At 40.0% G+C, this 24,864-nt stretch overlaps 1 protein-coding gene across 1 annotated transcript; it reads right to left on the bottom strand.

Moving 5' to 3' along the window:
- Window positions 1-1,437: 1,437 nt before the first annotated feature.
- Window positions 1,438-24,750, bottom strand: mrrf (mitochondrial ribosome recycling factor). The gene is made up of 7 exons (XM_061733410.1): window positions 24,671-24,750; window positions 17,321-17,516; window positions 17,046-17,198; window positions 11,342-11,460; window positions 4,060-4,151; window positions 2,403-2,562; window positions 1,438-2,214 (listed from the first exon to the last, which is right to left on the bottom strand). The coding sequence occupies exons 2-7, from the start codon at window positions 17,508-17,510 to the stop codon at window positions 2,137-2,139; spliced, it is 792 nt and encodes a 263-aa protein (XP_061589394.1). The 5' UTR covers window positions 17,511-17,516; window positions 24,671-24,750; the 3' UTR covers window positions 1,438-2,136.
- Window positions 24,751-24,864: the final 114 nt, after the last annotated feature.

Below are 24,864 nucleotides of genomic sequence, written 5' to 3'. Positions count from 1 at the left end.
ACAAAAGAAATTGGGCCATTATCATTACAAAATGAGATGTGGTATATTGGTTCAACAAAATAATCAACTTGTGATCTTGACATTAAATAATGTGTTATAAATAGCTGTTCAGCCTCGTTATAAAAAAAACAAATTCACAGCAAGTCATTTTCATGGTGCAACTATATAACACCAATGTTAGTAAAAATGAATTTTTTTCACAGAGATCCTCGAGGTAAGTGTGTAACGCTTGTTATCTTTCCTTCAATGCACCAGGAGTGAAAAAAAGCCTGGACTATAAAATCAAACGTTTACTGAACTAATTTATTCTTGTATATTTTTGAGAGTCGCCGCCAAAGGACACACCAGAACGTCCACAAAGACAAACCTCGACTGCTTTCTCGCTGGCAGACTAATGCCGTTTCACACACGCACGTAAGTCAAAGAGGCGGTGCTAGTAGTAGTAGTAAACATTTGAAAGGAACAGGGGTAATTCACTTGATAAATGTCAACTGAAATGAAACTATCAGCTGAAAGCAATTTCCTTCGTGCTTGCCTGTGTTCTGCGCCAGGGACTTGGGAGATTTTCACCCCTCCATCGATCATGAAGCCTCTGTTTTCAGCCAAGATACACAATGCCCTCAAATTGCTGACATATGGACCCAGAATCACCACAAAAACCTGCCATTTCCACCCCACCCTCCTCTGTCCCAGCCCAGCCACTCCTCAGCTAAACTCTTGTTTATCCAACGACTCCAGTCTGTTTAGACCATTAAAGCAAAACCTTAGCCTTCGGTAGACAGAGCAAGCACTTGTGGAAATGCATTTAAGTCGCTTTCTGCAGCGTGCGGCACATCAAGGCTACCAGCAACCAAGATGGCAGGGGATCATCGCGAAATCTATTCATAAATTAAAAAAAGAAAAAAAAAAGAAATTAGTAGTTTTAAAGTTTAAGAGCTGTAATCATCGAATCACAATGTGGTTTTAAAAATAAAGCTCGTCTGGCTTGTGGGCTGCCTGTGACCAGTAGCGGAATTAACAAACGAAATCATGATTAAGACGATGACACCGACCACATTATGGCACAAAAGCCTCTAGCTGGTGTAAATATTAGACAGATAAACTGTGGACATGTGCACATCACCGGGCAGGTTGCTCTTTCAAACATTTCTTGTTATTCACTTGACGTCAACAACTGCTCGCAGTGTTATTCCTGTTAAATTGCAGCTTTAAAAGTGCAGCTATTTAAAGACAAAAGGAGGCCAAGTGCACAACATTAAAAGACTATTTTTCCTAATGGACATTTGTGGTGCCAGCAACCAGGGACCAGAGGTCTGTGCACAGGAAAAGTCCATTATCACTCCGACTAATGGAGGAGGGGCGGGTGTGGGGGACTTCAAAACAAAAGTGGAGAAAATGAAAAGAAAACAAGAGAGAACAAGATGACGCACATGCTTCAAAGCAGTGTTTCTTTAATGGGCATCATCAATAACGTTACTTTCCTGATTTTATTGTGTTTAAAATAGAGTAGCCATGTTATAAATCCTAGACATGGACAGAAATTAAAGGCCTTTTTTCCCCCCTCTCATGAGCATTTTTAACAGACTTGCAATCAATGTGAAACAAATGTTTGCCAACATGCTAAAAGGTATCTGTTCAGTCAGCTCCTGCGCCTGTGGATCAGACTGTCTTGCTGCTGCCACAAAGAAAAAACCCGCAGCTAGTTTACATTTGGACGGGTGCGCTTGCTTTGTATAAACAGACAGTCTTTGTGGCAAGGGGTTTGATTAGGAGGAGGCCCACAAATCCCATTAAAAGTCCATTCGTCCCTGGCTCTGTGTTTGTTTGAAGACGGGAAGAGTAACAAGGGAAGAGGGAGGTGACAGGCTGTCTGTCGTCGTTGTTTCTGTGTTTCCGATTTCTGTCCATGCACTTATACAGCTGCGCACAGATGCCCCAGAGCAGCGACGAGTACCAAAGATATGTTCGGGAACAAAAGGCCCAGCTTCTGTCAGAAGAACCCGTACATGTATAACAACACCAAGACGTGTCTCCAGTTACTGTGTTGAAAAACATATTACTGCTGTTGTACAAGTCCTCTAGCCGATGCTGAAACATCCGATAGGAGGCCTGCTTGTTTGTTCTTTATCACCGCTGTCAGCCCAACAGCTCCTTGGTCTTGGCTGCGAGCTGTTTGTCGATGTCGGCTGCAAAGCCGTCTGCCATCTGCTGAATCTAGGACAAAAGCAAAATACAAAAACACATTTGAACTGACAAGTGTTTTGTCTTGTAACGAACAATGTAATGTGATCGAAGAGAGACGTAATATAACTAGTAAACATTGGTTGGAGGAGAATATAGATTTTCTCATCTGAGCACGGAGATCAATGTCAAACTTTCTTTCCATTTCTCGGGCATCACACCTGTTTCTCTACGAGTCGCAACGTGTCCTCCGAGTGCCCCTCCTTTGCCTTTTTCACCCGTGTGACAGCATTAGCCCGTACTTTCCGCAGTGAGTCTTTGGCCTTGTTGCCGAACTGTTTGGCCAACTTGGCGAGGTTGTCTCTATGTTCCCGTGTCACTCTGTATGGGGCGAGAAAGAAATGTCACAACAGGTGAGAGGATTATACTAAACAAGACTCCAAAAAGAAAAAACTGAATCAGACATGAGATGAACTAGTTGTCACATCTTATTAAGAAGTCTTACAGGGGCAGCAGAAAACATGCACCTCCTCCAAGAAGAAAATAAAAATAGCCTTATCTGTGAATTCAAGTGGTGGGAAGCATCCTAAGGTCATCTTGTGAGGTCCAAGTGTTGTTGTATTAAGGCTCAAGATAATAACTATTATATGATGAATACTAGCTGGTAAATATTATGATAATATTTATATCAAATGCACTTTTAAAATACCATCTACTTTGTAAGTTCACTGAATGCAGGAAGTCAGGTAATTGAAAACACACCTGAAACAGAATCACATAGATATAGAAAAACAAAATGATGCCCTAAGTTGTGCAAATGAGGATGCAGAGTGCTTGATAGCATTGAATTTAATCATTTTAGCTCCCAACTCACACAACACATCAATCACTTGAAGCCTAAAACAAAAATGAAACCCTCCATCATCCCAACAACTTTGGGTTGGTTAATCACTCAGGAAAGTCCTACTCCCTAGTTCACTCTCCTTTTTGCCCTTAATTGACTTTTTTTTTTTGCCTTGTTTTTTTCCGTAAGGACTATTTGCAAACAATCCAAGTGCAACTTCTATTTACTGCAAACAATAAAGCCTAATTACTGACTCCGGTGCCAATCAAGGAGCGCCTTCTCTTTGGAAATGCAAATGAAGCTCGGAGTGTGCCGAGACTGATTGCAGGGGAAAAGCAGTCTGACTTTTATGTCCCTCCTCTGCCAGACTAACACCTGCTGCTCAACACGTGCGCACACAGACATACAGGGACTCACGCGAGATGGCATACGAGCATGTAGACTCATATGCACTTGGTGTATATGTAAAAACCTACTTTTTATATACATGGAGCAGCATGTTGAGAGAGTGACAGATTGTTTTGTGTGAGATTGTTTGATTTGGCTGAAGGAGAAAGAGACAGGGCGAGAGAGGTCTGGCCAGAATGGAGAAAAAGAGAGGCTGACCCGACCCCCACATCAACACACTGAGGGTCTCTATACATCTACAAGGAAAAGTCAATAAACCTGTCAGTTACTGCAAGAGCATACAGACCAGTCAATTTATTAATGCGCTGAAACATAAAACCATCAAAGGCAGGCGAGTCTTCCAGTGATGTTTTGCCACGGTCATTTTCATTATTAGTTGATTATTTTATTGATTTATCGGTGACGTATTAAAATGCTGTACTTTAATTTAGAAAAAAGAATACATTTACTAAAACGCCTTCGTTCCCACAAAAGTTTATATCCATTTGAAATAGAGGGAGTGGGAAAAACAGAGGAATGACAGAAGGAAAACACAATTAAAAAGAAAGATGGAAAAAGGGGAAAGTGCTAAACGGAGGAAAGCATTTTTGACCTTGGGCGTATTTTTGTGTCAGAAAGAGACTCACTTGGGAACAGGCACCTTGATGATCGTCCCGTTCACCTCTGGGTTTAAGTTCATACTGCTCTCTCTCAGGGCACGGGTGGCCGCTGCTGTAGCCTGGGGGGGCGCGCACACACACACACACACACACACACACACACACACACACACACACACACACACACACACACACACACACACACACACACACACACACACACACACACACACACACACACACACACACACACACACACACACACACACACACACACACACACACACACACACACACACAGTGTGAGTTGAAAAGCACCACCATAACTGCAGGTAGTGCCTAAGATCCAGCTGGAAATCATTAAGGTGTGTGCGTGTGCGTGTGTGTGTGTGTGTGTGTGTGTGTGTGTGTGTGTGTCAGGGGAATTCCATGTAACATGGAAATGCCCTGGGCCACTGTCAGCGCGAGGCCTCGTGGGACCGGACTGAGAGGTTGCAGGGCAGAGTGCCGACCCCGACAACTCTGCAGCAGAGTGCATTTGTCCTTGTGTTTGATACATGAACGAACACACACACAAACGTGTTTCAAAGTGTTTGTGTTAATCTAAAGAAAAATATAAAGATAGGGAATGGTAATTACTTTAATAATATTGTTATTATTATCCTAATTCGTATATGATAACATTGATTGTGAGCTTCAGGCTTCAGGAGAGGCAGACGGGACTTGGCAACTTTAGATGATTCAAGCCACCAGGTTGATGGTTATGTAATGGTATTAAAGCGTGAACACTTGTATGCAGTTGATGCCATCTCCACTGCCCTGTGGGCTTCAAAATCAATAATTAAAAAGATTTATTATCATAATGTGTGTGTGTGTGGGCGGAGTGGTGTTAGAGTAGTGACCGAATCCATTCTTATCATTAAAAGAAAAAAAAATGTTGCTGAACCTTTTTTTTTTAAGGGCTGGAAAGAAACCTTGTCAATCTTTTATTAATAAATACATGCTTTAGTGATGCAATGATGCAAAGATGAACAGGTGGCTTGTATTTTATGAATTACTTTATAAACTCAAAGCCGTTTCGCAATGATCACATATGTATTCTGATTTGTCTGTAATGCAACTCCTTACTTGTCGCGTTGGTTTATTTTTCTTTCTGATTGGTTAACCCCCCCCCCCCCCCCCCCTACCGAGACATCAGTCAAAATATGTACTTGAAAAGTGTCGGCTCTCCTCAGTCAATCATAAATATTGACAAAGGAGTGAAATAATCAGGTGGAGATGATCAGATGAGTATTGGGAGTTATGGAAGAGGACTGGTGTGGATGTTGGCAGAGGAGGCAGCTGTGGTGCATTTATGTAACACAACACAGGAAAGAACAACAGAAAGCCCAAGCTCAGTAAACAAGAATGTAAAAGCATTTGAAGTATTGTAAAAAGTAAAAAAGGTTAATAAGCAGCAAGAATAGAAGAGTGCTTGAAACTCAGTGGTAACTATAAAAATGGGATTTGCATGTGTGAAAGTGAAGCAAATGCTGCAGGAGAACCAGGCAGCTACAGTTGGGCCATGCACACAGATCATAAAAAGAGGCCAAAACCTTTGAATATCTTAAACCAAAGTCACACTCGTCAAACTAATTTTTCCACCATGACATGACAATTCCCTTAGAGGCTCTACGGAGTGCGCAAAAGTCTAATGCAAAGAAAGAAAAGCCGGAAAAACGTCCTCCTTTTATATCCTGCTCTTTCTCGACAGCTCCTTCTGGCCTTTTCCACTGGGAGGAAGAAATGGCAGCAAGATTAAAGGAATTTATTTGTATGCATTAAATTAATTCCTGAGGTTTCTTTTCCTTTGTTAAAATCATCCGGAAAGCAGGCCTCTAGTTGCTCTCTTTGAGAGCAGAGTGATAGATTCATCCAATACCTATGTTTGATTGTTCTCAGCATCAAATTCATCACCATTTCCTCTCTCCGATGACCATTGCAGTGGTTACAAAGGCCCGAGTGGAATTTCTCTGAAAAGGCTGCGCAGGTTCTGGTTAATATGCTGGAGAGGAAGAGGAATTACACTGAAGTTTCACATCAAACGCTCACAGCCTGGTTCAAAGCTAACAGGCCAACAGAGGGGAATGCAGAAAGAGTTGCTTCATGCATTTAAGATGACCCGACTTAAACTGTGTTTGGATGCTTAAAAAAAAGAAAGAAAGAAATGCATGCACACTCTTATTCTTTAGAGAAAAAAAAAAAACACACAACTTCAAATGGTCCCGAAGATTCAAGATGTATTTAGCTCCACATGGTCTTCCCAGCCTCGTGTTAATGAATGAAAAGAACAAAAAAGAAAACATTTGCAGAGGCTCTGCATTGCCTGATAATGGATAGGCATCATTATAAGCCTATTAGCGCTTGGTACCGAGGACTGCTGTGAGGAACATGGGTAGCTGTGGACCTGACAGAGTAGCGCGTGTGAGCAACGGTATATCTGTCACAGTGTGTGTGCGTGTGTGTGTGGTCTGTGGTGGTTAGAAAAGGAGGAAAAAAATGACTCAATGGACAGCGATTTCATCCAATTCAGACAGAAAAGTAGATTTCTAGATTGAAGGTATTGATAAATACTTAGATTTGCATGACGTGGCTCGACTTGAGCCCTACGATAGACTGGCGACCTGTCCAGGGCAGGGCCGGTTCTAGAAAATGATGACTAGGGCTGCATCTCAGATCAGAGGGGGTGCACATGCCTGGCGCGTTATTCAACACTAAATTATGCATTTTCCCATAATTTCAAGCGGAATGATACTAGCAAAACAAGAATATTTAAAGTGTATTTCAAATGCTTTATTGCAGCAATATTGCTGCAGAACAAAGAAAATGCTACATTTAGTCTGGGCTACCTCACCCATCAGACAATCTACACTGCAAAAATTCAAAATCTCAACAAGAACATTTGTCTTATTTCTAGTTAAAATGGATCATTTTTAGTCAAAAAAAATCTCATTACACTTAAAACAAGACTCATCACTGGAAAAAAACAACAATTTTCACCTGTTTCAAGTAGATTTTCACTTACAATAAGTAGAAAAATCTGCCAGTGGAACAAGATTTTTTTTGCTTGTAATGAGAAGATAAATCTTGTCCTACTGGCAGATTTTTCTACTTATTTCAAGTGAAAATTTACTTGAAACAGGTGAAAATTGCAGATGAGTGACGTACACTGAAGGCTGATTTATGGTTCCGCGTTAAATCGACGCAGAGCCTACGCCGCAGCCTACGCCGTAGGCTCTGCGCCGATTTAACGCAGAACCATAAATCAGGCTTAACGCGCGCGCACTTGTCAGTTTTTTTTTCGTCTTTTCAACTGAGCATGCAAACACATGAACTGAGGGTGCAATGCATGCTTATGCACCCTCGTAGAACCGGGCCTGGTCCAGGGTGTACTGCCTCTCGTCTATACTGAGCTGGGAAAGGCTTCAGCAGACCCCTGTGACCGTGCACACGATTAAATGGGCATAGAAAATGGATGGATGGATGGGCTCCACTTGGTGAACAAACGGGGACAACCACAGCCCTCACGGGACGCAATAACATCGGAAAGAGGAAGGTGTATTAACACGCTTGAAAAAATGTTTTTCAGTTCCTCAAAAAAAACAAAACAAAAAATACCATGAAGGAGCGGTGAAGGAGACCTGCCTCCCGCTGCTACCGCAGACGCAATCTGGAGGAAAACGAAGACGCATCGCGTCTTGAGTAGTTCGCATTTCACCTGCTTTTACACGTAACATATTTGTCAACACGCCCCCCCATCTTGGGGGGAACGGTCCCCATCTTGGGGGCCGTAACATATATTAAAAGCAAGTGCTGCACTAAACGATCAGCAAGTTAAGTATAAGCTCTTTCACTGACACATGGTTTTAACTCAGTCTTAAAACCAAAGAGGGTGTCTGTGTCCTGTAACCAAACTGGCAGCTGGCTCCACTGGAGACGAGCCTGAAAACTAAAAGCTCTGCCTCCAATTCCAGTTCTGGAGGTTTAAAAGTTTAAAAAACAGGCCTGCAGTCTGAGAGCAAACGCTACTTGGGAGGTTAAAGGGAACAATCTCTCTTCGATAAGACAAAAACTTGGCCACTGATTGCTTTGCATGTGATAAAGAAGGATTTTGAATTTCATGGGGAGCCACTATGGTGGACAACAGGGGGGTCATCTCCACGGATGGTACCCGTCAGTACTCCAGCTGCAGAACCTCGGTGGAATTTCAAAGATATTCAGGTAATTGTTTGGGCATCTGGATGAAATGGAACTGCTTCATGAAAGCTCCTCTTTTTGGTGATGTTAAGTTGATGAAGAAGAAAGCGCTGAGACATGTTTATTAAGTGAATTCACAGACAAATCCTGGTTAGAGGTTCAATAATTAATGCTGGAAGCCAAGTTCACGCCATCCACTGTAACTTTGGTCAGACAGTGAGTCTCCAATGCCCCTTTTCCACCAAACTGTTTCCAGGACTGGATTTGAGCCAGTGCTGGTGCTGGTTCTGGTTCACAACTCGTTCAATTTGCTAACCAGCTGAGAATCTGTTTGTTTTTTCATAGTTCAGGTGCTAAGAGGAGCCGCATCATTATGTCACTGCAAACGTCAGTTACATCGCTGCATTTGCATTGGCAGGAAAGTTGAAACAACAACGTATTTGCTCTAATACGGACTTGATCCGCATAGCACCCTCCGTGGACCATATTGATTAAAAGACAGGATGTCTCTTCCACAGACCACTGCTGCTTTGCTGCATCCATATTAATTTGTTGCTTATTTGAAAATGTCTTGCTATTGCCATTGGTGTTAATAACTCCACCCCCTCTGTTTACGTAAGTGGTTCTTTCCTCTAGACCAGCAAAGAGTTGGTGCTCCTTGGAACCGCTTTTTCTGGCCCAGTTCTTTGTCAGTGGAAACAGAAAGCCCAGTACCAAACTCAGCACTGGCCCAGAACCAGCCCTGGAACTGGATTGGTGGAAAAGGGCTTGTTTTTTCTTGAATTACAACAACAAACAAACAAAAAAACAGCGACCACCCAAGCCATAACGTCTCCAAGACAATTCAGTAACTGCAGTGAATGGACTAAATGTGGTTGTGGGACATGTAGAGGTATTGGTGTTTTTATATATATATAATCATTTGGTTGGAATCTAACATTGGAAACCTTTCTACTTCAGAATGATCTGTATAGAACTTTAAGCTGAGGGAGAGAAAACGACAGAGTGTGTGTGTGTTTTTCTCACGAGGCAGATGGCCCCAGAGGGGCACACACACACACACACACACACACACACACACACACACACACACACACACACACACACACACACACACACACACACACACACACACACACACACACACACACACACACACACACACACACACACACACACACACACACACACAAAGAGGTACCAAAAACAGCTATCGCTGATAAAGATGAGCGCAAATGTATGACTATGAGGCGCAGTGTGAGGAGAAGAAGGTGTAGCAGCTTTGGACTATGCGACCATTGAGATGTGGAGCCGGAGGAAGGGAATTTGAAAAAACACTATCTGATCAAGACGTGTGTCTAGCGGTGTGAGACAGGGAAAGTATTGGAGCGTAATAGACAGGGATGGGCGTCAGATAATGAATTTGGTTGCAGAAGACATACAGGTGTGGGGCCAAATGTAGACATGAATGGACAAGAAAGGCATATGTTTGCGCTAAATTGTACACATATACCAGTGATGTCATAAATATAAGGTCTGTTTGGGTTTGAATTCAAAGCAAAACCTGTCTGATGGGAGGCCTTTCACAACCATGACAACTGTACGAGGGGTGAATTTATTTTGTACAACGTCAGATAAAATTATATTAAAGCACCAACTGTATGTATAATTAGAGGCATCGTCTACTTCTAGTAATACTGCTTGGCTACTGAACGCAATGAACAAAAGTGCTCTTTGGAAACAACTGTTTTAGAGTTCCCAGTCATCACTTCAAGAAAGAGAAGCCCTGAGGAGCTAAACGGGAGGAAAACAAACATTAAAAACCAGAAAACATTACATTTTGAAAAGTAACATTTTTTTCAACAAATGGGTTTTTGCTGTTGTTACATTTTCTGTAATCTCATTGAGCTTCAGTTTTATTGTTATGTTTTCTGAAGGTTTGTTGTATTCTGTCCCATGTTGCAGTGCCACATAAAAAATAGCAGGTCTGAGACACAATCTATATTCATTGTCAACGAGCAGTCAGGTGGCTTCTTTCACAGTTCTTTTTCTTCAGAATTCGGATCAAGTTGAAGTCTACAGCATGTTTCAGTATCTTAGATCTAAGTTAACTTCATGATTATGTGTAAACATTTTTGAAATATGATTAAACTAGGAGTCCAAACTTGATACATGCATGTTAAATGGATGTGATTTTGGCGTTTGTAAGAGCACTGACCTCTCGCTATTTACGATTAACTTAAAATCCTTTCAGATGAAAGATTTTTCACTGTCAAATGAGCCTTAATCTTAAGTGGTTTTGTTTCAAGTGTGCAGTGCAACAAAGATCGTGGATATGAAACATTTGAACTTGAACTTGGCAAACGGCTGCTGATGGAAAGCGGAGCAGATATGAAAAACATTGTGAAATCAATGTGCTGCTCATTTTTGGGCTCAATAGCAAATGACTTCAAAGAGAACAGACACAAAAGAAAATCAATATTCTCATACTCTCTGGATATATGATTGCATAATATTGTCTTAAATGCATAAAAGGAGCAGATTTAGATTTTCCAGACCACCAGAAAGTCTGGCCACCACTGCGGCCTCAAACACTTTTAAGAAGAAAACGAGGGGCAGAAAATGGATTAAAAACAAACAAAGAAAAAAGTAAAAGAAAAATAATCAATTTCTTTCTAACCTAGGGGTAAAATGAGGTCATTTCCTATCTGTGACAACTCACATGTAGACATGACCACACGGCTGTGCACACATTCACATCGTGGCCATCTTTCACCCCAGAACAAAGGACTCCTTGAGTGATCAATCAATTAGTATCTGAGTCGCAGGGTACAGAGCAAAGCAGGTCAGGTTTCTTTCAGTCAGAGTGATGTGGGATTGCAGTTCTCCTCTGGCTCACTTCTCCTCCTGCATGGATCATCTGTCTGCCTGTGCTTTGGATTATTTTTACAAAGCTAAGCTATCCCCTGCTTGTTCATATGAGACAAACAGATACCAGTAGAAAAAACTGTCCTGGTGTGTTCGTTTGCATGTTGTAGTGTGTGTATGTGGGAGTGTATGCGATAAGTCTTACTTCAGGGAAGCTGCTCATGTTGACCATAATGAGCTGAGGTGACTTCATGGAGATTTGACCCAGCTGGTTGAGGGGGAATTTCCCATCTTGAGTCGTCACCACAATGTGATCCAGAGCCCCTAAACAAAAACAGATCAGCGGATGTGATTATTTCTTTATGTACCTCCTGGTAGCGCTGATATACTCAGCTACCAGGACGTATATAGTATAACGGCTTTTTCCCCTGCATTTTTATGAATATTTCACTAAACATTTGTAGCATTGAGCAATGTTTGTCGTCTTCTGCCTCTTGTCATTAGGTTTTCAATAAAATTCATCCACAATTTGCATGCACAGTTTTTCACAATTCATGTTTGACAATTAGACATTTATTGATTGTATGTGCTCCTAATTTAATGAATACAGTAGCATCACTGGTCTGATAAAACTGTTTTCATGCAGAATGAAAAGAGAGTCAATCATTTAGTCACTCAGACTAGCAAATGGAGGAATGTGCAGCAGCGGCCACAAATTACAGATGTTGAAATGAAAAAAAAAAAAATGGAGAAAACACTGTCAGACTGTTAAAAGTTTCCATGAGCTATTGTATCTCCTCAGTGTCAACAGTGAGAGAAACAAAAGCAAGTTTGCCAACACAAGCTGACTTCTGTCCCTCTCTCTCCTCTCCTCATCTTTACCTCCCTCGCTCCATCAATCCATCCTTTTCCTCCATCTGGCTAACCTCAGACGCAGTTGTTTCCTTCTTCTCCACCTCTGCCTTACATCACTCCCTCCCGTCTCCTACCCCCGTGGGGGCTGTGCTTGGTGCTTTGTGTGGAAAAGCGAGGTGAAGGGGAGGTGAGCCAGTGGTGTAATTTTCTCTTTGAGATCAATCTATCATCCGATTTCAAGGGTAAGAAAAGACGCACCAATCAGAGATTAAATGCAGATGCAAGGCATTAGAAATAAAAAGATTGATGTAATAACACAGACACAAGCGCCCCATACTATCTAATCATCCCTGCTTTGGGTTTAGAGGTCCATTTTTACAACTTTCAGCCTGCACGCTGGCCATCCATACCTTTATTTGTGACGGTGCATTACCTGAGCGTAAAAAATGAGCTGAGGAAGCAGCTTAGGGCATCTGCAAAGATGGGCAGATGAGAGTAACTGAGGAAACATTTATCACGTATTGGAACGTTGCCTAGAGTTTAGTATTTATGAGATTTACTTTAAATATATGTGTGGTTTCACCTACGGTCACAATTTATACACTATACCTGGACGTTGACGCACTTTGGACACAGACTTTAGGGTGCTATGCTGGAAACCTTCATTCTGTACCATTTTTTCCTCATTTCCTCAGATTAATGGAACTGAATAGCATTACCTTAAAATGCTGACTGTTTATATCTTGTTACATATACTGTACTACAAACTCTTGAGTAAAATCTGAGATAAAGAAAGAGGTAAAGAAAAAAATAATCTTGACATGTTAAAAGGTCTTAAGTTTGAAAACTGGCTTTCTAGATTCTAAACGTTTTTCCTAAAAAAGGTAAAAAATGAGAAGAGTAAATTTCCAAATGCTAACTGACACATATAATAACACATTACATGTAGATTATGAAGGGATTATGTTTTGTGATCAGTCTCTTTGGTAAAGTGCTCACATCTCTCACTGAACACAATAATGCGCATTCTGCAACAGGATATGTGCAACAGCTTAGTAGTTGTGGATTTAAGCCTCTTTTATTACTATACTCTGTAAGTGACTATTCTTCCCCCATGTAGGTTCCACAGTCCACAGTTTTGGGGAACATCTGTCCCCCACGTTTATTCATCAGCTGCACTGTTAAACACTGTCAATGTTTTTAATTAACATTTTTTTTCTCTCAGTACATTCAGTCAGTTGAACATATCGTAATAGTTCAAATTGAAACAGATTTTTAAGTACCCTCAACAGCTTCAAGCATGAATAAATAGGCTAAAACTGTGTGGCATACTAAAAACTGAACCGCAAATGAATCTTGTTTTGTTTCCGTCATTATTTGCTTCTCGTACAAAATTGTGTTGTTGCCATCAAATTCTAGATATGTTTAAATTGTCTAAACATAATGAAGACGCACCGCAAAGATACTGAAAATATTTTCCTTTCTACATGTGTCCGTCAATTAAATGTTAAACAGTTCAGCAAATATATACAGTGGGGAGAACAAGTATTTGATACACTGCTGATTTTGCAGGTTTTCCCACTTGAAAAGCATGTAGAAGTCTGTAATTTTTTATCATAGGTACTCTTCAACTGTGAGTGACAGAATCTAAAAAAAAAATCCAGAAAATCACATTGTATGATTTTTAAGTAATTAATTTGCATTTTATTGCATGACATAAGTATTTGATACATCAGAAAAACAGAACTTAATATTTGGTACAGAAACCTTTGTTTGCAATTACAGAGATCAGACGTTTCCTGTAGTTCTTGACCAGGTTTGCACACACTGCAGCAGGGATTTTGGCCCACTCCTCCATACAGATCTTCTCCAGATCCTTCAGGTTTCGGGGCTGTCGCTGGTCAATACGGACTTTCAGCTCCCTCCAAAGATTTTTTATTGGGTTCAGGTCTGGAGACTGGCTAGGCCACTCCAGGACCTTGAAATACAGACTTCTACATGCTTTTCAAGTGGGAAAACCTGCAAAATCGGCAGTGTATCAAATACTTGTTCTCCCCACTGTAGTTTTCATTTTTATCTACCTAGTCTTTCACTGAGCAGTTATAGATCGTGCATGTTCCCTGCCACATGTCAGATCTGTCAGAGACAGGCTGCAGAGGTACCGTCCAGAAATCTGTGAGTATGATGTTGTATCAGAGCCAAAATGACCTCACAAGCCAACATTTCTTGCCCAGTGTGACATAAAGGGAAAAATAAGGAATAAATAACTGAAAGATCTTCAGAAGCAGCCATATTTTAACCTGTGTACACTGGTTGTTTCCCAGTTTCCCAAGCCAAGTGTCTGGCGATGTTGGCTCCAGACATGAGAACAGGGGACACGGTCCCAACTTTTCAATCAAACAATGGTTGTTTAGTTGGAAGCAGAGCTAGTTTCCAAACCATATTATCCCTGTGTGAGCACAGTATGGTGGACACTTCACTGCTTCCCCACCCTCCTGCATCTATCTGTCCAACTTCTTCTTCCATGTTTGACTGCTGACGCACCAAAACACATGCAAACATGACTATGTTTTAATTGCAACACATAGTCATATCCAGGCAGACAATATCTCATGGGTTTAATAACAGCCAGATGAGAAGTTCATGGAACAAACACATACATTGGCATGAAACAGAAACACACACACACACACACACACACACAACTGAGGTAATTTAATTCCACTATCTCCACTGCTGCAAACTCAAAGTCCTGCTGATTCCATGGATTACTGCAGAGCTAAAAAGATGAGAGGAAGATCAGTGATAGACCGATTGAAGGAGAAGACAGGGCAGATTTCAGACTGGAGGGATGGATGGATGAATGAACAGAGGATGAAAGAGATGGGTATGGGGGAATGCAGAGATGGAGACATTTAAAAAGGGAATGCCCTGTGTACAAATGTAACCCTGTAGTGCAGGGAATTGTAAGATTAAGCAAATTTTGAGACAATGCCATGGAGGGAAAGGCTGAAAATAGAATGGCTCAAACTGTATGATTGATGAAGAGAGAGGGGAAAAGATTTGAAGTCTAAAAAGAAAGCTAGAGCAGTGGAGGTGTAATCATTAAAAAAAAAAAAAAAGTTTGAGGTCCTGCTATCGTCTGCATTTTTGTTAGAAATGGGAAATGGCTGCAAAGAATGCTGATCAGAAAGTGTTCTCATATCTAGCGAGGAAAAAACCTGAAAAACTATTTCAGTTTGAAGTCTTATTCTGGCAGCAGCCTCCTCCTTTGGGAGCTTCTATTACGCTCCCCACCTCTGACTCCCTTAGCCCTTCTCCAATTTGTTAGAACCCAGAGACAAAGGGTTACGGCCTGGATGTAGTCGGGGAAGCAGAGGTCAAAGCTGGGTCAAGGTAATGTCACATGGGGATCTCCTCATGTTGAGCCTTCAAGCAATTGGTGGGGTGGGTGAAAATAGAGAAAAGGTGTTTATCACAAAGTTGCTGATATGAAAAAAAGACTCATGAATGTAGTAAGTGCCCATGAATAACAGAGCAATCTGTTCAGAGTTGGACTTTAGCATAAACGGTGTAGCTGATGTCCAGTTTTGTTCTTCAGGCTATGTGATCCAGCAGATTCAGTTTCTAAAGATACAAACACTCTGTGGGTGTTTGGGAAGTGAGCAGACCCGTTTCTGAAATCTTTTAAAACATTTTTATGTAGTCCTACCTGACAGCTCGAAGAATGCCTAATCAATGACGTTTTTGAGCATTTCCATCTGTTCAAAGATATTTATCTGAATTGTTTTAATGATATTAGTTAAAGCAGGCAATGAGTTCCCCAAATCCTGAGCTTAACTTTCACAGAGATGAGAACCTCTCACTGTTTTCAGTTCTGAAGGAATGTTTTTTTTGTTTTGTATTTTAAAAAAAATACTCATTCATGTTGCTAATCAAACTAACTAGCAAGGAGATGATGCACTAGTTCAGGGGTCCGCAACCCAAAATGTTGAAAGAGCCATATTGGACCAAAAACACAAAAAACTAATATGTCTGGAGCCGCAAAAAATGAAAATTCTTGTATAAGCCTTAGAATGAAGGCAAATGGCGAAAGGCGAAATGTCAAGAAAAAAGTCGAAATATCGAGATAAAAGTCGAAATGTCGAGATTAAAAAAGGAAAAGAAAAAGGAAGAAAAAAGAGAAAAAAAGGAAAAAAAGAATAAAAAAAGAAAAAAGAAGAGAAAAAAAGGAAAAAAAGAAAAAAAAGAATGAAAAAAAGGTAAAACATTTTTGAAAAAGCTCCAGCTGTTGTCAAAATTTCAAGAAAAAAGTCAAAATGTCGGGAAAAAAGTCGAAAAGTTGAGAAAAAAGTCGAAATATCGAGATGAAAGTCGAAATGTCGAGATTAAAAAGAAAAAGAAAAAGGAAGAAAAAAGAAAAAAAAGGAAAAAAAGAATAAAAAAGAAAAAAGAAGAGAAAAAAGGAAAAAAAGAGAAAAAAAAAGGAAAAAAAGGAAAAAAAAGGTCAAACATTTTTGAAAAAGCCCCAGGAGCCACTAGGGCAGCGCTAAAGAGCCGCATGCGGCTCTAGAGCCGCGGGTTGCTGACCCCTGCACTAGTTAGATTACTTATTTCAGTCTTATTGTCCCTCTCAACTCTTTGGAGACTGCTGCTCAATGGACAGTGAACTAGTCCTAGCAACTGGTGAACTAGTCAAGCTAACTCAAAACATTTCATATTTTGATGAAACGTTTACATCTTTCCTGGAGATATTTTCCAAAGAATGTCACTGCACCTCCACAGCGTTTGTTGATATGACGTCTCTGCCTTCAGCCTGTTCATCACTTTCACTCTTAAAAGCTCGTTGGTGGTTTTTGCCTCTCTAACATTATACTTGGACAGCATCCAGGGGCTGATTCTGGCAAACCAAACACTTTTCACTTCTTTCAGAATAGGCCGTTGTTGATCTTCCATGTCACCATTTGCAAACTTACCTCTTCATTGGAGAATAAAAGAAAGGAGACACAGACAGACAGAATATTAGTCCAAGAAAGTGACAGAAGCCTGACTACCTGCCGAGGTTCGGATGCTGAGGCTGCGTGTGAAGTCATCTTTAAGTGCAGTGAGAACAGCGGTCATGTCCTCCTTCACTTCATCCAGACTGATGATGTCTTCCACCAGAGCTGAATTAATATTCACCTTAGCTGACTGGCCTTTTGCCTTGGCTTGGAAGAGCAAGAGAAGGAGAAAAGGGAAAAAATGAGTTTCATATCTTAGAGAAATAACATGTACTCCACCATCTCAGATCTCTGGAGTCATAACAGTTCCATGTACTTTCCTCTCTGACCTTTTGCCTTCTTGGTGGCGTAGAGTCTGGTACAAGCAGCAGCCGCAGAGGGAGCAGGGTACTGTGTGGTGCCAGGGACCAGATGTGGTCCAACACCGACCCTGGGGGTAACCATGAGAGGGGTCCAGAAACATCGCACCGGGAATTGACACAGAAGAGGTCGCAGCAGGCTCAGACGATTCAACGCCATTATTGTCTACAGAGCAAAAAGGAATACCACAGTCATGTGAAAAAGAAAGGTATTTGACATACAAAGAATAATTTAGTCTTAACTAGGTTTTAAAATGATTTCAAAATGATTTCAAACATAACCTCAGATAAAAAGTGACACGTAGCATCCTGCACCATATTATTTAAAAAAAAAAAAAAACTTTTCTTTTTTAAATCCACAAACTGAATGGAAAAACTAAGTACATCCTACTGCTTCTGTAGAAATCAAGAGGCTTGGGAGCAATGAGATGCCGCAAATCAGATGCACTTGATTAATAGGTCACCCAACCCAACTGAACCGCTATGATGGGGCTGAGAGTCATGCACAAACAAATGCCTGCAAACTTAATTCATATGAAGCAACGTTGTAAAGAAGAAGTAGAAGTCCTCCATGATGACGTGAGAGCCTGAAAAGATTATACGGAAAATTATGACTTCAAATGTTATTATAGATGGTTTGGATAAGGTATAAGGTATGTATTACTGGTAAGGGTTACTTTTTTCTACTATGTCTCAAATTTATACGCTCAGAACTGAAAGAGGTTGTACTTTTTGTTCATATCTTTGTAACTGTGAATGAAAATAATTGGGGAAATGCCAAAAGTTTGGTGCACAAATTTAAACCATCCAGAATCAGTCTGCAGCTACACTGGTAATATTAACGAAAATAAGGTAGTACCTCACATCAGCCAGTAGGAGGTAGGCCTACATCTGCTATTAAATGACTGGAGAGCCATGAGTTCTTCCCTCTGAATAAATTCTGATTGGTTCTGTATGCTGTGCAACGCTCATTTCCAGACAACTTGGGAAGATTTATACGATACAATAAAAATGAACAAAACTAAAGTTAAAATTATATTTTGATAAACTGCTTAACATTTATTTAACAGATACATGTATAAAGACATTTATTCAGTGTCATTGTGGTCCATCTTCAGTAAATTTAGACAATTTAAACATATATAAAATTTGATAGCAACAACGCAATTTGTACAAGAAGCAAATAAAGACAGAAAGGTAACATTGGTTAGATTAAACTGGGACTGATGAAAGTGTTGGATCAGATATGAAGCAGTACCCTACAAAGGTTTTCTCATAAATATGTATCCCTGTTCTTGTTTATTTTTACACTGTTTCTATCAACTCCCTGACTTCGTAGGTCACTATTTTTCCTCCACGTAGGTTCCACAGTCCACAGCTTTACACTTTTCACAGTCTTTTGTCCCCCAGTCTTGGGTTTGATGGTAATAAGTGTTTTTCTCCCTTGTGTTTAAACTTTAATATTCAACCAACTATATTTCTATTATCCATATTAAAATGCCAATTTCAATTTTGAAGCAGTCATTGATTACTTTTAGAGGGTTTTGTTCCAATCTTGAGGTCTCCCAGCTCTGATAATGACAAAAACCACCTAAATGCTTTGGGGTCCCATCCTGGTCGACTCTTGAGTCACAATCAGTAATGATAAAATTAGCTTGTTCGATCTTAGCATTTTCTTTTCAGGTTAAAATAAATTAAATAATAATAATAATAATAATAATAATAATAATAATAATAATAATAATAATAATAATAATAATAATAATAATAATAATAATAATAATAAATCAGCTGCAACGTTTTTTGTTTATCTTTTCTAAGACCAACATTTTGGTCATTTTGCATTTCTGATTCAATAATAAAAACTTACAGGGGACACAGAAACTCAGCGCCATCCCTTTTTTTTTTTTTTTTTTACTCAGAAAGGAGGAGGCACATGATTTCAGTGCTAGCATCTAGTTTCTTGTTTTTTTTTCCATCATTAACTTCTTTTGAGACCTGATGACATCACCACAGAGAAGAGTGCTTGTGGCGCACCAGAAGCACTTGGGTTGTCACTGATTTCAGACTGTATTTTCACACTCTCAAACAGTCTGCAAACAGGCGTTTCAGATAGGACACAGCATGCACTATGCTTGCATGAGATTGGCGCACAGGCACAACATGCCTGTAGGGTGCTAGTTGCTAGGCAACCAAAAGGCTAACAGGAAGTGGTTAGAATATCCTGACGAGTTTTTTGAGTTGTTAAGATGGGTGAAGACTGATTTCTAGTTTTCACCCCAAAACAAACAAGAAAAGCCTCTGGCTTTCAGGTGTTAGCTATTGATGAGGAGAAGACGTTGTTCTGGAACAGAAAAACCACAGAACAAATGATACTCAAATCAATGGCCTTTCCAATTGATCAAATCGGGGTCATTTTATGATTCGTTTTATTATTGCTCTTACATACAGCTCCTTTAAGGAAATTTCTACATTTTTATTTGAAGTTTGATAAATAAAACATTTTCCAACTGATTGGATTATTGTTTTAAATAAAGATGACTTTAATGTTGGCCAAAATTATTTAAAATGTTGTAACAATTGAGACCAAAACACATACCACTTGCAATTAAAACTTCTCATGTTTTAATTGCAAATTACATTTAATTTTCAGTGTAAATCCAGCATGTTCTTAAAGCACCTGTTAGGAACACAGAGTGGGGAAAGACATATGAGAATTAGAGATAGGAAAAAAAGAAAAAGAAAAACTATATACTGTATGTGCAAGATTATCTCAGTTACTGATTCAGAATGTTTTGATTATTAATTGCTCAGCTCTGAGTCCCTTTGTACCATTTTAACATCACAAATTACGTTTCAAAGCCAAACACAACCGGTACCACAGCATATTTTGAGGCTGTATTCGTTTGGGGCAAAGTTGCAATACCCACTTATCTGTTAAAACAATTAAATATCAATTAAAGCCCCACAATCATGGGGCCCTGGATAGCTCAGTGGGTTGAGCAGGCGCCATTTGTAAAGGCTACAGTCCTCGTGCGGACAGCGCAGGTTCGAGTCCCGTCCTGTCTACAATGCCCCCCACCTTGAAAATGGCTCGAGTATGAAGACTGACCCTTACTGTGCACACATACACAAGCAAAGGCAAACTGTGAGATATTTAATCCCACACAGACGCAAATACGCACTCAGGCGGTAGCTTTGAACAGCACTGATCAACAGTGGTACGCTGCTGCCTGCCTGATGTCCTCTTTTGTCAGACAAATATTTACAGCCATTACCTGTGAGGAGGAACATACCACAACTTTCAGCTTTAAGTTAACAAATTGCAAAGCTTACTTCAGCCATTTCCCAAATCAAAAGCTATTTCTCACAGGTACACAGTTTGAAAACACGAAGATTTGAAGTCAAAATTGTGGGCAACGTTTCAAACAAGTTGCTCATATGCATCAGTCTTAAAGTCTCCTTTAAATTTATGAATAATAGTCTAAACTCTCCAAGTAAAAACACATTTCTCCAGAAATGTTGTATGTCAAGAGGAAACCTTTCATATAATGAAAGAAAATAAGGGTATAACACTGTGAAGTGGCAATTATTACTGTTGACTCACAGCAGGAAGGTTCCAGGTTTGAATCAAAGCTAAACGCCTTTCTGTGTCGAATTTGCTTGTTCTGCTCGTGCCTGTGTTTTTTTTTGTTTTCCTTACTCCCACTTTCTCCCTTGGTCAAAAAACATGCAGGTTAACAAGTTAATTGAGTGTGCATGGTTGCTTGTCTTGTTTGTGTCCGTAATGGACCAGTAACCAGTCCAGGGCGTAACCTGCCTTTCACCTCATGACAGCTGGAGTTGCCTCCACTGTCTGCGCATCTTGGAACAAAATGAAGTGGGTGTAGAAAGTGGATAAATGCTCTTTTTATTTAAATATAAACATATGTACTGATTAGGGCTGTTCGATTAATCGATTTTAAATCGTAATCGCGATTATGTAATTAGAACGATGTTAAAACATGAAAATCGTAAAAATCGATTAAAAATTTTTTTAACCTTGTCTGCACACATATTAATGATTGATACCATATTAATGATTGATGGAAATACCTCTCAATACCTGCGACAAGTGCCCCATTACACACCTCTACCTCCTTCATGGGTTGCATTATTATTTAGCATGCAAAGACCCAGTTTAGTTTAATTAGAAAATGTCTTGTTTTATTTAATTGGAAATATAACTAACTGTATGTTTGCAAGTGCTGATTTGCTGATTTTTTTTTTCAGAGGAGATAAAACTTTATATTTTATTATATTTTTTAAAACTTTTTTTCAACTTATTTTACAGAGTTTTGCACTTTATTCAGTCATTTTTGGTTTAATAAGAGCAAAGTTTGCACTTAAAGCCCAATGGGGCAAATGTTCAATAAAAAAACAGCATATTTGAAATCATTTCTTTGCCTTTTGTCAATTCACAAAATAATCGTAATCGTAATCGAAAATCGGATTTTGAGAGAAAAAAAAATCGAGATTTTATTTTTGGGCAAAATCGAACAGCCCTAGTACTGATGCATTTTTTGTCCAAAATGCATTCAGATCCCAAAAAAGTGCTAAACTTATCTGCTCATCAGAATTGGTTAGAATATCCAGCTCTTTGCAGGACTCAGCACTGAGCAAGATACATGCACTTATGACAAGATGATCGCATGATGGCGTCTTTTAAGATGTAGCTTTCTTGTATAAAGGGACTGTTGTGTTGGGCGGGATGGGAATAAAAAATAAATGAATTCTAGCACTAGCATGGCAGCACCTGTGTCCAACTGGACTCTCAGCAGTCAGACCAGCACTGATCCAGCTGGACCCTCCTATGTGATTTCTTGCTTGTGTTGTTCTCTCAGATGTAACTCGCTTTAGATAAAAGCGTCTGCTAAATGACAGCAGTAGTATTAGTAGCCATTATGTGTAATACATGTCAATCTGTGGAGTGTAAAGTCCTCATATCATTAAAACTAGTACAGCATGTTGTACGAAATACTGAGGATCTGAGAGCCCTGAAGTATAGCACATTATTTTATTAATTCATTCAAATATTTTACCAGAATTGAAACATGTTTTATTTACAGCTTTTTGGCCAGGCTTTGGGCCACCGCCTCCAAAACAAAACCATGACAGATATTCACAGCTGGCAGGTTTCCTGACAAGCCACTTCGATACACCACTGTGGCAGTCCACATAGGCAGAGATGTGGGATGGTGAAAGATTTCTTTAAAGAGGAAGTCAAGCAGGTAGAGGCTGTAGTCCTCGTGCAGGCAGGGCAGGTTCGAGTCCCGGCCTGTCGCTCTGTACTGCAATGCCCCCCACCACACCCGTTTCCTGTCTACCTACTTTCTCAATAAAGGCCACTAGTGCCACTGAAACCTTAAAAAAAATAAGAAAAGAAGAAGTGATGCATAACAAATGAAGCCCAGGTGTTCGGTGGGATACTGTGGACTCATATCCTGCAGACTTCACAGCAGCTGCAGACACACCTCTGTTGCTTCCACCAGCAGCAGCAGCAGCAGTATCTGATCATGTTCTGCATGGCTCTGCCTCCACAAACAACAGTGAATAATCAAATGTTTCCACGTTGTGAAGCTCAAGTTACATCATAGCAGAATATTTGACATTCTAAGCTCCACCAATTACAAGAGTCACAGGCATGGGTGCAGATCCCGGGGGGGACGGCGGGGACAGGTCCCCCCCAATTTCTGAAAAACATGATTTGTCCCCCCCAATAAAAATACCCTAAATTATTCAAAATTGAACAAATGTATTTTCAGAGTTAAAGGTTGAATATGTAGAATATTTATTAAAAATATATTTCTAAAAAAATAATACATCCACAGTGCGTTTTGAGGTGTACAGAATGAAAGCAATGGGTCCTTTTTTTTTTAGAACTGTTTACCACCATAACTGTGTTAAAACATGATCAGTTAGTTTAACAACTTGTTTAAGCTCCATATATCAATTGATCGTGCATAAAGTAGTCCCATAGGAAAAAAGGAAGATGGTGAGAAGAATTTGAGATGAGTAGACACTAGGAATGGGCGATATTTTACTGTTCACGATATACCGTCAAAAAAATTCCCCACGGTAAGAATTTGTCATCTCGCGGTAAAAATGATAAATTCCCGTTGATGACGTTTTTGTGTAAATCGAAGACAGCGTTAAATCGACGCACAACGTACAGGAAGGAAGGAAGGAAGGAAGGAAGGAAGGAAGGAAGGAAGGAAGGAAGGAAGGAAGGAAGGAAGGAAGGAAGGAAGGAAGGAAGGAAGGATATGAGCAAGAAAGAAAGAAAGAAAGAAAGAAAGAAAGAAAGAAAGAAAGAAAGAAAGAAAGAAAGAAAGAAGGATAAATTCCCGTTGATACGTGTTTGTGTAACAAACATGGCAGATCTGAGTCATTACAGTTTTGCAGTACAGGTGTAACTCATTTAATTAGTTTTTATCAATTCCATTTAATTGGTGTAGTTTAGTAGCATTTAGTATTCTTTTAGAGCAGTGTTTTTGGGGCTCCAAAGACTGAATGTGGCGATAGATTTATAGTTACAAAGGTGGAGTTGAATTGGTATTTTTTTATCGTCATTTTTATCGTTATCGGGATAAATGCCAGAAATTATCGTGATACATTTTTTAGTCCATACCGCCCATCCCTAGTAGACACTACATGCCCAAAACCCTTAAAATTATGATTTACGAATATAACAGTTAAGTAAGCAGTGACACACACTGTTGGCTGTTTAGGACAAATAAACAAGAAAGGTAAGCACAATAAATGATTCCATGTGCAGTATTCTTTGGCGAGCCTTTACCAATTGGGTGGTATGAGTTGCATATTGGCAAAAAATTAAAATCACGTTGGTGCCCCCCCCAATCCTGACATCGGATCTGCACTCCTGGTCACAGGACTATAAACGCACTTACTTACTGGACCTCGGTGCATTCATTTGAGCGAAATTAGTTATATAAAAACAGTATTTTTGTCATCACAATTCGTTATTGTTATTTTTTGTTATTCAAGCGTGCACTTGTGTATTTTAAAATACATGTTAGAGGATACTGACGTATTGTATCGGAATAAAAACAGTTATTACATATGAATTTATGGCGTAAAACTAAAACAACGTGAAGGTCGGAGCCTTAAAGGGGCGTTCACGGACACCTCCACGCTTCCCCAACATGTCAACAAAGTCGTAGTTTAACTGTTGTTTTTTTGTCTTTTACCGTAAATACCTGAACAAATGCAACACACAACTGTACATTTCGCCAAAATGTTAAAAAAGGCCAAACTTACTAAAGCTCAGATGATCAATGCATGTTAACGTCGGAAATCCACACGATGCCGTCATAAGCGGGCGCCCGATTCTACGGCGGTGTAGGCTTGAAATATGGCACAGGCTGCGCGAGGTGAGCGGGGTTAGGCGCCTAAACGGGTTGAGGTCGGTTGAGGTGTTTGAGAGGAAACCCCGGCGGGAGGCGCCGGACAGC

This window comes from Cololabis saira, chromosome 11, assembly GCF_033807715.1.
Source record: "Cololabis saira isolate AMF1-May2022 chromosome 11, fColSai1.1, whole genome shotgun sequence".
Classification (NCBI taxonomy): Eukaryota; Metazoa; Chordata; class Actinopteri; order Beloniformes; family Belonidae; genus Cololabis; species Cololabis saira.
This window is presented reverse-complemented; position numbering and strand designations above follow the sequence as displayed.